The sequence below is a fragment of the Castor canadensis genome, chromosome 12 (genome assembly GCF_047511655.1).
Source record: "Castor canadensis chromosome 12, mCasCan1.hap1v2, whole genome shotgun sequence".
NCBI lineage: Eukaryota > Metazoa > Chordata > Mammalia > Rodentia > Castoridae > Castor > Castor canadensis.
Window position 1 is genome coordinate 37,608,319 of NC_133397.1, and position 13,825 is coordinate 37,622,143.

Genomic DNA, 13,825 nt, shown 5'->3' on the forward strand with positions numbered 1-13,825 from the left:
ACACTTGCTTAAGTTATTAATCTGAATTCTGGAAAATTCTGTCAAACTCTGGTGGGGGTTGCCTTTTATGAGAGAAAGGTTTATAGAAAATGTGTAACCCTAGAAAAGCTTGAAGAATATTCCTGTTAGCTTTTGGATAATGCACAGATTATAAGGTTGCCCCACCCAAGGGATGGGGTGAGTGTGATCAACACTGATGCCATATTCCCACTGTTCTATGAAAACAACTTTTTAAGGTTACCATTGACCTAACTGCCCAGTCCAGTGGACCATAGATGGTCCAGTTGCCTGCTGGATGATGTCTCAAGTTCACCACATCCTCTCAACCTGCTTCTCATCTTCAGTGCCCCCAACAGTTGGCAAATAGGATCACTAATTAATTCATTAATTCACCCAAGAAAGGAATGTTCCCTCCCTTTTCCCAAGGTCTCACTTTCTACTGACTCAGAACTAGATTAGAGAGACTCTTTTTGCTGCTAATTTCCAAAATTGGACTTGAGCTAACTCAGACGAAAATGAGAAATAATCATTTTTCTCACAGGGTGTTAGGATGTTTCATATAACCTAAGGGAGAGCTGGATAATGAAGTTATAAATGAAGGTAAGGACACAGACAAACCCTGGGGACAACTGAAACCATGAGATATGTGCCAGGACTTCCTCTTCATATCGATGTGTATCTGCTTCATGTTCTCTAACTACAAAATGACATCTTCGTTTAGTAGAACATATGATATTTTTCTCCAAAGGGAGAATCACTTGCTTTTTCCAAATCTAATTTGAACAATTCCAGGGAAGGACTCTAATGAACCCAATTCATGTTATGGGTTTACTCTGAACCACTTCAAACTTAACATTAGAAGAATGCCAAAGAAAATTATGAAAAAAAAATCTACATAGTGGAATAGTATGCAGCCCTAGAAGTTATGTTTATGATGTGTTTTAGAAAAATGATATGGGAAAATACATGTTAAACTCAACATATGTTTACCTTTGCAGTACAATCTCTAAGAAAAACGATTAGATAAAGCACATCAAAATCTTTTAATGATTATTACATCTGAGGTAGACATTTCATTCTCTTCCTTTTTCCATATGCCAGTTTTCCCCTATAAGAAGTTTATGTAACTTTGAAAACAAAGGAAAAAATATAAAAGCTCTGTCACTTTCCTGGCTATTGTTAATAGCCTCCATATGGCTTTCAAGACTCAAAAAAAAATCCTCACACAGCTGCAAAAAATTACCATACTGAAACTCAGGTCTAGTCATGACACCTGCCTATTTTAAAATTTTTATTTGGTTTCTCATAACCAACATGATAAAAATCCAGACTGCAAGCTCCTTCCCAGTAGCCCAATCTACCTACTCAATTTGATCTCCTGCCTAAGCTATACCATACACTTTATACGACAACTCTCCAAATGCATCCTGCACTTGGCCATTGTACACTCTTGCTCATTTCCAGCCAGCAGGCAGCATAAGATTGTTTCCTCCGTCATCACCAGTTTTGAAATTTTTGTGCCTCTTGGAATGATGCAGAAGTCTCTGTGAACTCCTGCCTGAACAATGGTTATCATCTGTCCAGGAAGGTTACTTTTTTGTCCAAGTATGGAACCTCAGGAAGAATATGGGAAGGAAGGAGAACTCACCTGCCCAATAGGTCAAGCGAATTAAGCTTGAGTAGATGTTGGTGACCAGAGCCCAGCCAAATAAACTTTACCTTCCTTGTTACCACCTATCCCAATTGTCCAAGCAACAACACTCTTAAAGTGCTAGGACATAAAATGTTGGTTGTCATCAATACCAACAGGACTTCCTCGCAAAGAGATTCTGAAGCTCCACAACTCAAATCATCACCATTCATTACAATTGCACCGCTTTAGTTTATGAGGTATAGGCTGACTGGCACCAGAATGCAGATGCTGATTCAGTGAATGCTGTGTCAGCCTCCCTTGTAATCATCCTTACTCCACTGAACTCCATTCTCATTACATTCCTTTCTGTGTGCAGCTGTAACCTTGCGTGTCTCCAAAATGTACTAGGGTATTGGGAGGATTTTGTTCTCAAAGGCTTTATCTGAAGTGAATCCTCTTTTATCAACCATCTGCCTCATTTTCAGGAATGTGTTCCTTAAGGTTTTTTTGTTCAAGGTTGCCAACCAGGTTGGGGGTATAGCTCAGTGTGGAGACTTGCCTAGCTTGCAGGAGGTCCTATGTTTGATCCCCAGCATGGAAAAAAAGAAGTTGCTGACTTGCTGCTTCAAGAGTAAAGCACCTATAATCTGTCACACATATGTAATGTTTTACATGTATTTGTCTCATTTAAAAGTTCTCATTCCCTGCTTAATAGGATCAGAAACTAAGGCTCAGAAGGATTAATTTACTCAATGTGGTAACATGGCAACATAGCTGGTGCAACTGAGTTGGAAATTGAATATATTCCTTCTGTCCTTCTTTCCTTCCTTCCTTCCTCCCCTCTCTCCCTAACTTCCTTTCTTCCTCCTCCTCCTCCTCCTTCTTCTTCTTTATCTCTCTCTCTCTCTCTCTCTCTCTCTTCCCTCCCCCTCTAATTTTTTGAGACAGGATCTCACTATATACTCCAGCCTGTCCTTCAACTCTCAATCTTCCTGCCTCAGACTCCCATGTATGGTGATTATAGATGTGAACCACCACACTGACTGAATCTAGGTCCATCTTACTTCAAATTCCATGTTCTTGAACATCACACCATAGAAATGAAGCCAAAAATCAAAGGGCTAGAGAAAATCTTGAACTCTTCAGGGCATCTTGGCAAGAGAGTCTGGCTCTATTCAGCATTTAAAATAGATCAGATATCACTATTTGAAGTTGATATGAATGATTCAGCAACTTCTTGAGGCAAAATTAGTCATATAATTTTTTAAACAACTTCTGCAATAGCTTATGTTGTTTCCTTGGGTTGTAATTATACTTAGCTGTGACTATCCTTCTCAAAGGTCAGGGGACCTTATCTCTTTATTCTCTATTCTGTGTAGCACAGGGCCTTGCATATAGCAATAGCCTAATTTTTTTTTATTGATTTGAAGTCTCCTGGATATCTATAAAGACACCACAAAGGTCAAACGAAGACGATCTGTATGCATAAAGTAAACGCAGTGTGTAGGACATGCACATGCTTCACTGATTTATTAAATAATGTGCTATTGTATAAAGCATGATACAAGTAAACTTTCAGAGTGTTGGAAAATATGACTTATTTTCAGTTTTAATGTTTAAATATTCGTCGCTTCTAGTAAATTACTACAAAACAACTCAAGAGATTGTTTCACCTTCTATTCATCATGGCAACTGGGAGAGAAAAGAGAGCAGAGGTCCGTAACGTATAATTGGCACTCAGTAAGATTCTTTTAAATAAGATAATACTTCAAGCTCAGAAAGAGTTGCCTTTAGGTCCCCCATTTGTAACCACTATCACCTCGTTCTCTTGCATCCTAGGGGTTAATGCTACACTTGAACCGAAAAAGTAATGCTGAGAACTACATTTCCCATGATGCCGTTCTTTTCACGCAATCGCGGCTGCGACGTCGCTGCCATGGCAATCTAGGAGCCTGCATTCTCTAGCTGATTTCAGAGCCTGCGGCCCGCGAAGATCTAAGCTGTCCCTACGCCGAGCCCAGGACATCTGGGGCATCCAGTCGCCATGCCCAGGTAGTCCTACGACCCACCTGCGCCCGGCTTGCGTTCCTCCTTCCCACCCCATCCTGCAGGGAACAGGGGGTAAGGTGAGGGCGGAGGGGGGGGGGCGGGGCGGCCACGCCGTACTTGCTGGGGGAAGACTGTGGGTCTGTCCTGACTGCCCCCGAGTCTGCAGGGTCAGGAGCTCGTAGGAACTACCCTACAGCCTGAAAGTAAGAGGTTCTGAAAGACCATCAACTCCATTCATTCGCTGATTCAGTAAGTTTCTTGAGGGCCAGGGATACCCCAAAGTCTCCTCCCCAGGGCCTCCCCTCCAGGTGCGGAGGTTCACCACGAAGAAGGAGAGGAAAGTAAGAAAGCACTGTGCAAAGTTCAACATCACGTTTAAGGCGGGAAGGGGGAAGGAGGGTTTGATGGCCTCATTTCTGGGAGGTCCATGGAAATTAGCTGCACTCAGGATAATACCTAACGCTCTGAACCATCGACCAGCACTCGTGGGGTGCACAAGGAACCCATGACAGAGCAGGGCAATCGTTTTCTCACCAGAGGTGTGATGTCTGATGAATTTAGGAACTTTGGGTGAAAAAAATGTCAAGCTTCCATCACGTTATCATCGGTTACAGTTATGAAGCTATGAACACAATTACAAATTTCCACTGGTGGCATGCTGGTTACAGCACCTTTTCCTTCTCTGCTTGGAACGCAGATAATCACATTTTCAAGGACTGATGTGTAAATAAAGAGCAAACAGGCCCGGACTGAATTCCTGGAGGCTCACCTGCAAGATAAATGCATGGATTTTAGTGCATACATTTCAAGACTTCTGTTTCGACTTTTTGTATTCGTGTTTTGGTCCTTTCTTTATTCCTGGTTCTTGACTAGTCATAACTGTACGCTCTCCCTAATTTATAGGTCACGCAATAAAACTAACTGAATGACAGATAACATTGTTGCAATCACAACAGCTCTAAAAACTAGTATTCTTTTTTATTGTCCTTTTAGAAATGAATAAACAAACTACAACTGAGGACTAGCACAGAGGCTTGCATATATTAGGCTCTCAATAAATATTTGTATAATTACTAAAGAAATGAATGGTCTACATAGGTAATTTGACCAGATTACATTCGTAGAAAGTAGCAGATTTAGACTGGGATGCATCAGGTTTTATTCAGGTACTGTTCAATACTCTGTTTTCACTTAGACTTCAGAAAAGATATAATCAATTTGAGTAAAACTATGTATAACTGCTTAAAATTATGTACAGCTATAAGGAAAAGAATGAAAGGGTAATTTTCAAAATGTTTGCAATCTAACTTTTTTCCATTTTTGCCTTTATACTTTCATTATTTTTTTAATTGGACAAAACTATAATGTTAATAACACAAAAAATGTTTCAGGGAGCAAAGATGACTTGGTACACTGTTTTGCACCCATCTTCCTGGATGATTTAAGTGTTAGTGCTTTTCAAGTTGCACATCTCCAGAAGTCCTCAAACCTTCATGTGTGCCTGAGAAACTAACTCGCTGGGTCTTGAACCTTGCTTTGAGGCTCCAAGATAAGACAGCCACATTCCTGGTGATAAAGGATCTGCTTATCATTTTCAGTATTCTCTATGAACTAGCTCAAAGCAAAAAAAAAAAATCACAAAATGACATCCTTAGATGTTTTACAAGGTTATTGTCCCCAGAAAATGTTTTGTTTTATAAATTACTGAAATAAATTTTGTTTTACTCAAAATAAATGCTTAACTGAATTCTTTACTTTGAATTTTGTTCTTCTACCTCTCATATAGTGAAACTCTCTGGGAAATTGCAAAAGCTGAAGTGGAAAAAAGAGGAAGTAATGGAAGTGAAGGTGAAGGTGTTGAAATGGGAGAAAAATCTGTTTTCTTCATTGGCAGTAAAAATGGGGTAATTCTTTAATTTTTTTTTGTTATTGAGATGACCTAACACCAGATGGCAAATTTTATTTTAATACTTTGGTAAAAATTTATATACTTTCAGCTGTTTAACTAAATGACAAATCTGGTTTAGCATGAATTAGAAAATACATCAACCTAGAAAAAATTATCACAGTAAACAAAATTATAGAAAAAGATTTTAGCTATTGTTTTTATTTCATCCTTTGAAAATATTTAGGTCTTCCACCTCATTTGAATATAAAAGCCGGAGCCATTTAAGTATCTAAGTCAACATCTAAATCAATAACGGAATATATTAACAATATTCATATTTCATACTCAGTTACTTCACTTTTAGGCATACCATTAAAGGAATAATTGAATTAATCAATGATTTTATCAAAGGGTTATTAGTTATGATGAAAAATGGAGGCAGGCGATAAGGCAGCAGTTCTGTTGTGTCACTGATTGGAGGAAAGGCCCTTCCTATTCCTGGTAAGTTTCTGTTTGACTTAGCCAAGGGCACAAAAAAATTTTGGAGGTGACAGTACCAAGTAGCAACAGATGCATCAGATCTTGGTTCAGCTTTGCTTAACACACAAAATTCCTGTCTGGGAGGCAAAACTGCTGGTGATACTGTCTGGAAAAGGTGAAGGCTTGCCAGATCCAAGATGCTAAAATTCATGTAACATGGTGCTTGTTTCTATGTGAAGTTCACATTACTGTTCAGCTTCTGTGCTTCCTGCTTCCACATAAAGGCATCCGCAAATGGGAAGCTTTAGAAAGTAACTCCGTACCAGCAAGGCCATGTGCGCAGTGGGCAGCACTGGTGCCTGAAGCCTAAAATCACTCATCTCCACTGTGTCCCAAAAGGCTCTCCCGCACAACAGGAGACCCATCATACATTATGAAGATTGTATTCATTGAGGGAAGTAATTATGTAACCATAAAAGAATGATGAAAGAAAATAATGCGAAGTTTAAAAAAAAGCAGATGTGTTTTTGTATATCAATTTCAACTACATAAATAGGCAAATATAAGAATTAGAAATATGAATAGTAAGATTTTAATTATTTTGCTTTTAATTTCTGTACTTGCCAAGGTTTTCATATTGGTTTACTTTACTTTGTTACCTAAACTTTAATTCTTTTTAATTTTTGAATTAGCATATATTATAATAGGGGATTTCATTGTAATAATTCCATACGTGCATACAGTGTACCCTCAACAAGCTCTCCGTTGTATTTCCATTCCCCTTCACCCCCTCCCCCTTTCAACCAGTATTTGGTGGGTTCATTATACTGTCTTCATATGTAAATATGTAGCACACTTTCTTCCCACTGTTCCCCACCCCAGACAACATTCCATATGCATCCATGTTCCATTATCATCATTTTAGGTCTAGGTTCCACATATGAGCAAGAACATCCAACATTTGCATGCAAGAACGAACATACACGAATAAACATGCAATATTTGGCCTTTTGAACTTGGCGTTTCTCACACATCATGATCTCTAGTTCCATCCACTTTCCTGCAAATGACATAATTTCATTTTTCTTTATGGCTGACTAATATTTCATGGTGTGTGTGTGTGTGTGTGTGTGTGTGTGTGTAATATTTTCTTTATCCATTCATTAATTTTTGGGCCATCAGCTGATTCCACAGTTTGGCTGTTGTGAAGAGAGCTACAATAAACATGGCTATGCAAGTATGTCTCTTGTATATTGATTTAACTCTTTCACATATTTAGCCAAGAGTGGCATAAGGTAAGCCTATTTTTTTGAGGAATCTTCATAGTGGTCGCACTGGTTTACATTCCCACCAACAGTGTATGGGTGTTCCTTCCACCCACCCCCATCCTCGCCAGCATTTGCTGTTGCTTGAGTTCTTGATGATTGCCAGCCTGACTGGGGTGAGATGGAATCTTAGTGTTTTGATTTGCATTTCCTTTATGACTAAGGATATCAAACATTTCTTCATGTATTTATTAGCCATTGGTATTTCTTCTTCTGAGAACTGCCTATTCATTTGCCTGTTTATTAATTGGATTATTCTTTTACTGTTCAGTTTTTTTAGTTCTTTGTGTATTCTAGATATTAATGTCTGACCTGATGAATAGCTGGTGAAGATTTTCTCCCATTCTATTGATTGTCTCTTGATTCTGGTAACTGTTTCTTTTGAAGTTCAGAAACCTTTTAATTTGATGCCGTTCCATGTGCCAATTCTTGCTCTTATTTTCTGGGCAGTTGGCATCCTATTTAGAAAATAATTACCTATGCCTATATCTTCCAGAGTTTTCCACATTTTTTTCAGGTAGTTTCAACATTTCAAGTCTTACATTCAGATCTTTGATCCATTTGGAGTTGATATTTAATTTTTTATTATATTCTAGCTGGTTTTTGTACAGGGTGAGAGACAGGAATCTAGTTTCAGTCTTCAGCATGTAGATAGCCAGTTTTCCCAGCACTATTTTTTGAAGGGGCTGTCTTTTTTCCAGTGTATGTTTTTGGCTCCTCTGTCAAAGATCAGAGGGCTATAGTTGTGTGGTTTCATTTTCTGGGTCTTTTATTCTGTTCCATTGGTCTTTGTGTCAGTTTTTCTGTCAGTATCATGCTGTTTTTGTTAGTATGGTTCTCTAGTATATTTGAAGTCTGGTATTGTGATATCTGCAGCAATGCTGTTTTTGCTCAGAATTACTTTTGTTATCCAGGGGTCTTTTATGTTTCCATATGGATTTTAGGATTAATTTTCTTCTTGGGATTTTGATTGAATCTGTAGATTGCTTTCAGTAGTATAACCATTTTCATGATATTAACTCTGTCAATCTGTGAATTAATGGCGGGGGGGTCTTTCTATCTTCTGGTTCTTCAGTTTCTTTCCTCAAAGTCTCTTACCTCCTTAGTTAAGTACATACCTAGCTATTTTTTTAAGGCTCTTGCAAATGGGATTGTTTTCCTTGAATTTAATTCTTTAACATAAAATTGTCATAGGAGTAATTTAATTTTTACATTTTCATCCAATATAGAACGTAAGCATTTCATTTCATAAGTTTACTATCGTAAGAAGAGTGATTTCTGTATTGAGTGTAATATTGTAACAATTTCCTATATTTTATCCTACTGCTATGTACGTATAGACATAGATTTACATAAATGAAGACATAGTCAGTACTAGTCTTATGGTACATTTTTTTTTGCAGTGCTAGGAATTGAACCTAGGACCTTGCACTTGGTAGGCAGGCACTCCTAGCCCTTTTGTTTTGCATTTTGTTTTTGAGATAGGGTCTTGCTAACTTTTCTGGGAATCACCTTGAGCCTCATGTCTTATGCCTCTGCTTCCCAAGTAACTGGTATTGCAGGTGTGCACCACCATGTCCAGCTAGTACAAGTAAATGTTTATTATAAAAGTATTCTGTATAATGAAGCTACTTCTCTATTTTTGACGAAGGCTGCTAATAAGGCTCCTAACTCTAGCATACAAGCACTCACTCACAAAATAAGTGCCTCTCTTACCAGAGCAAATGATGCTCCAGGAAGGCGGTCTCCAAAAAGGAAGAGGACTCCACCTCGTCCTTGGATCCTGAGTTCATGATGTTATCACAAAAAAGAGTTTTAGGACACATCAGGGTGGAGACCAAGAAAGTTTATTAGTAAAGCAAAGCAAAGCAAAGATAGAAAGATAGTATAGACATGGGTTGCAGGGACATCTGATACCAGGTGCAATGAGTGCTCTAACATTAAGGATATTTATAGTGAAAAATAAATTGGGGATTGGCTCAAATTCACCTTAGGATAAGTGTCCCCCTTTGTTCCTACACCTGTTATATTAGTCGTTCTTGCTGATACACTGGTTTATCAATTGGGCCCAAAGATTTCAAAGTTGATCTGCTTATTAAATTTGGGTCATTATGACATCGATTTTTAAGCATCCCTTTAAATAAAAGATAGGTTCTGCCAGATGCTCCCTTCAAGATAGGTGTCTATCCTCAATATAAATAGTTTCCTTTGCTAACACTTTTTGTGCCCAGGGAAGTCATTTTTTACTAAGTGTTTTTTCCCAGGATAAGTGTCTTTCTTTAAGATATCCTTGTTCAGTTCCAAGAGCACAGTAATTATTTGGACAAGTGGGCAAGGTCAGAGGGAAAGAGCTTCTCTTTTCCCTTTTTTTTTTTCTTTTTGCTAAATGTTGTAGCTTATTGAGAGAGTATAAGTCTTAAAGCAAAGAAAATAAAGCTCATGTGCTTTTAATAAAGTTGTTGCTTGATACTGTGTTTATCTCTGAATTCCTGGCTCCTGTTTTTCATACTTCATTTTCCTGATCTATCCTGCCTCATTTTCCCGCTAAATTACTTTGTCCCTTAATCTTAATGAAAGTTAATGGGTGCAGATCAGTTTTCTGTGATTGCTTCAAGCAAGACTTGGATGTTGACCCTAACAAGGGACCAGAAGTCATGTCCTCTATGATCTAGAGGGGACATGGGCGTCAGTTGTTGGACTGCCAGAATCAGATGACACCAGGAGCCTCACATGGCTCTTAACTGGAAAAGAAAAAAAAGAAAAGTCATATGAGAAATTAGGATATTTTATAAAAACAATATAATGAATACTACAAGGACAAGCAACATCTTTTTTATTAAGTTTTAAAGAACCGTTAAGTTAATAAACCAAGAAGACTTAAGGCAGGATTTGACATTGTTTTGGTTTGTGAATGGAAGTCCTGGAACACGATACATTTAGCACATTGGTCTGAAATAACTCTATGAATATGGACTATTAAAATATTTTTAAAATCAGATGAAAAAATTTTTTTAAATAGAAGCCTTTTGTCAAAAGCATAAGTTTACCTTAGTTAAGTGTAAAAGTAGCTGGTGAAACAGCTTAGAGTCAGTAACCATGTATTTAAACTCTTTCTTAAACCTCTTGGCTTTAGTTACTTTTGGAAGGGTTAGTATAAGTGACTCCATTTTTATTGTGACAACTTTCCCCTTGTCTCTCATCAGTTTTCTCCAAACAGAATAGTTTTCTTTGAGGGTATCCATTTATTAACCACTCTGGTTAACCAGTCCCTTGTTGCTGGAATGAGGTTTTTCCCAGTTGGTCTTATATAATCTCATGTCAGGGGAGAAGTGACAGATAACTGAGAGTCAGTTCCAATAAAACCCTTTTTGACCAAATTTAAGTAAGTAAGAGGTTTAGAAGGAATGGCTTTTAGGCTGGGCTTACCTGTTGTCCATTTTTAATTTTGTTTGTCCTGTAAGTGATGTCTGAGTAATTCAACATTGTTTTATTAGAGGTTTTTTTTTTATAGAATGTCAACAGGAAACAGTTACAAAGTTTTATAAGGAAAAAAACATAAAAAACCATTCAGAACAAATATCTGAAGAAAAATTAATCAATTTGAAAAATAAGTACTTGCTGGAGTCATTTTTCATGAGCTTGATTGTAAGTGTTTCAGAGAAAAATATGGTGGATGAGAAAAGACTTAGAACAGTCGTGGTTGTAATTTTGAAGGATGTTTTCAATTAATAAACAGCCTGTTTGACTCTTTTGTCTCCCTACTCTTGTCCTCTACTAATCACTCTCTAACATTTGTCCTTGACTTCTTTACAGTTGCGAAAGCCTTTTCATTTCTTTAGTTCATGTTTATTTGTTGTTTGTGAAACCACTCCATTTTCTTGATAGCCATATGTGGCATTTGTAAGTTGTTTTTATTTTCACTAATGTAAATTAAAGCTAATTTTGTTTTTGAAGATTTGGGTATTCCCTTGAGATGTCTAGGACTTTTGTGGATCTTGTTCCTTTAAAAGTATCTGATTCTAGACACGAACTGGTGGCTCACAACTGTAATTCTGGCTACTTGGGAGGCTAAGGTCAAGAAGATCAAAGTTCAAGGCCAGCCCCAGCAAACAGTTCACAAGACTCCATCTCCAAAAAATAACCAGAGCAAAATGGACTGGAGGTGTGGCTCAAGGGGTAGTGCACCTGCTTTGCCAGTGTGAAACCCTGAGTTCAAATCCCAGTCCCACCAAAAAAAGGACCTGAATCTGTGCTTTTTGCAGAGTATTAACTTGTTTTGAAAGTTCAAGAGTAAGTCACTAATGCCTTTATTGTTCAGCTAATAATAATAACCCTCTACCAAAGGAGCCAACTGCCTTGCCTCCTTTTTGTCCTTCATCCTTGTACTCATCAATTCAGTAGACTTCATTGCACATCTCTTCTATGCCAGGTATCCTGCTGAGTGCTGTGGAAACAGGAATGAAAGGCACATTCTCTAATGTGAAGGAACTTGACCACTAGTACTTTTTCACCAGCAATGAGGCGAATGCAAGTGAAAAGCAGGAAAGACATTTAACCCAGCCCAAGAGATTGAGACTGGGAGAGCCTCTAGAAGAGTGGTCTAAAGTTTGAAGATCAAGAAGGAAGGAAAGAGCAGCGATTCAAATGAGGGTCAAGTGAGTAACCTAAGGAGAGGATTGAGAATGTATGGAAGAGCTAACACAATGAATGGGAGAAAGAACACACTACACAGCTTGCCAGTGAGTGCTGACTGCTATTTTGATGATGGGGATTAGGTAATGCTAACCTGCTGAGTGTATATAATTTTTCTCTACCATTACTCACTTGCACAGGTGCAGGCATGGAGAAGGAAGGAGATTGAATTTCCTTGAGACTGGTATTTGCTAGTGAGAAAGCCTAATATCAGATGATATTTGTAAGAGATGGTTATAATGGTAGACGATGGACTCTAAGATGGAAAAGGAAAGCAGTAAAGGTAGGAGGGAGTTGATGAAGGAGAAATTGTTAAGGAAATGGATTTTTGAGACCTTTCACTGAGGTCAAAGAGTGACCACGGTGGAGATTCCTGAAGAAGTAGTTGGAGAATGTATTGTTTGCATGTGTGATTTTGGAAGTGGTACAGTTCCCAGTGGTGAAATGATTCAAGGTGTAACATGGGGCAGCAATAGAGCAAGAGAAACAGCTTCTGTGAGGAGGCCAATGCACTGCAAAGTCAAACTGTTAGGTGAGTCACCCATGCCCACAGGGTAAGACCTTAACAAGACTAATGATCACAGCCCAAAGGGAAATTGTGGGCCAACAGAGATGACAATGTCAGTGGTAAACTGGTAAGGCCTTTGAAGTTTTCACAAGAGTTGGGAGGCAAACGAGTTGTATAAGGACGGCGCTTGCTAGCAAAGAGGCCCTGAAATACATCGGGGCATGAGAATAAATAACCTTCAACAAAGTAGCAGAAGATGTGGTCCAGGTTCAGCCATGTTTTAGCGACAGTCATTGGGAAAGAGCGTTCTGAAGAAGAGGTTTTGGGTAGTTTGCCAGTCATGGAGCTGGAGTTGTAGGAAGAAGGATTTTAGAAGAAGGGAGAACAGGAGGGGATTATCTGGTCAGATTAATGAAGGTATAGGGGATTGTGGAATTCAGAGGAGTCAGAGGAGAGGACTGGACTGCTGGTATAACTGAGGTAATGAAAGACCATTTTGATGGTCGTTAAGTGAATTTGTACGAGTTGCTGTTCCCTGAATTGTGAAGCCCAGGAGATTGTGAGCACATTCTTAAGGAGTCACAGTTTAGTGAATTTTTAAAATTTGGATTGTCTTTTTTAGGTGGGGTGGGCAATGTTGGGGTTTGACTCAGGACCTTACGCTTGCTAGGCAAGTGCTTTACCACTTGAGCCACTCCCCCAGTCCTTTTTGCTTTGGTTACTTTTCAGATAAGGTCTCACACTTTTTGTCTGGCCAACCTTGGATTGCCATGCTCCTACCTACACATCTTGTGTAGCTGGGATTACAGGCACTTGTCACAACACCTAGCTTATTCTTCGATTGTTTTTGTGGTACTGGGAATTGAACTCAGGTATTTCTAGGCAAGCACTCTACCACTTGATTTTTTTTTTTTTTCAGCACTGGGGTTTGAACTTAGGGTCTCACTTGCAACACAGGTACTCTTACTTGCTGGGCAGGCTGGGTGTTACTGCCAGCTGCACTCTATCTCTCGAGCCATGACCTCAGTCCCCAGCTTACTCTTTAAGATAGAGTCTAGCATTTTTTTTTGGCCTGGACCTTTTTGGAAATGCTGTCCTCCTATCTCTGCCTCCCAAGAGCTGGGGTTATAGGAATGAGGCAACATGCCCAGCTTCGACTGTAATTTTAATAATAATTAAAACTTAACTTTCATTCCTGAGGTGAGTGTGCATTTATTTAGAATTGTCAACCATGTAATACTATACATTTG

The 13,825-nt window shown here is 38.6% G+C and overlaps 1 protein-coding gene across 5 annotated transcripts in view; it reads left to right on the top strand.

Annotated features, from left to right (window-relative positions):
- Window positions 1-3,490: 3,490 nt before the first annotated feature.
- Window positions 3,491-13,825, top strand: part of Dync2li1 (dynein cytoplasmic 2 light intermediate chain 1) — a 38,864-nt gene continuing 28,529 nt past the window's right edge. The window contains exons 1-3 of one of the 5 annotated variants that reach the window (XM_074049600.1): window positions 5,469-5,586; window positions 11,805-12,114; window positions 12,208-12,350. In XM_074049600.1, the coding sequence (XP_073905701.1) occupies window positions 12,282-12,350 (69 nt within the window). In that variant the 5' untranslated portion in view covers window positions 5,469-5,586; window positions 11,805-12,114; window positions 12,208-12,281. Of the gene's footprint in view, window positions 3,755-5,468; window positions 5,587-11,804; window positions 12,115-12,207; window positions 12,351-13,825 lie in introns of those variants that run through there. The other 4 variants (XM_074049601.1, XM_074049603.1, XM_074049599.1 and 1 more) reach the window with 4 other exon arrangements.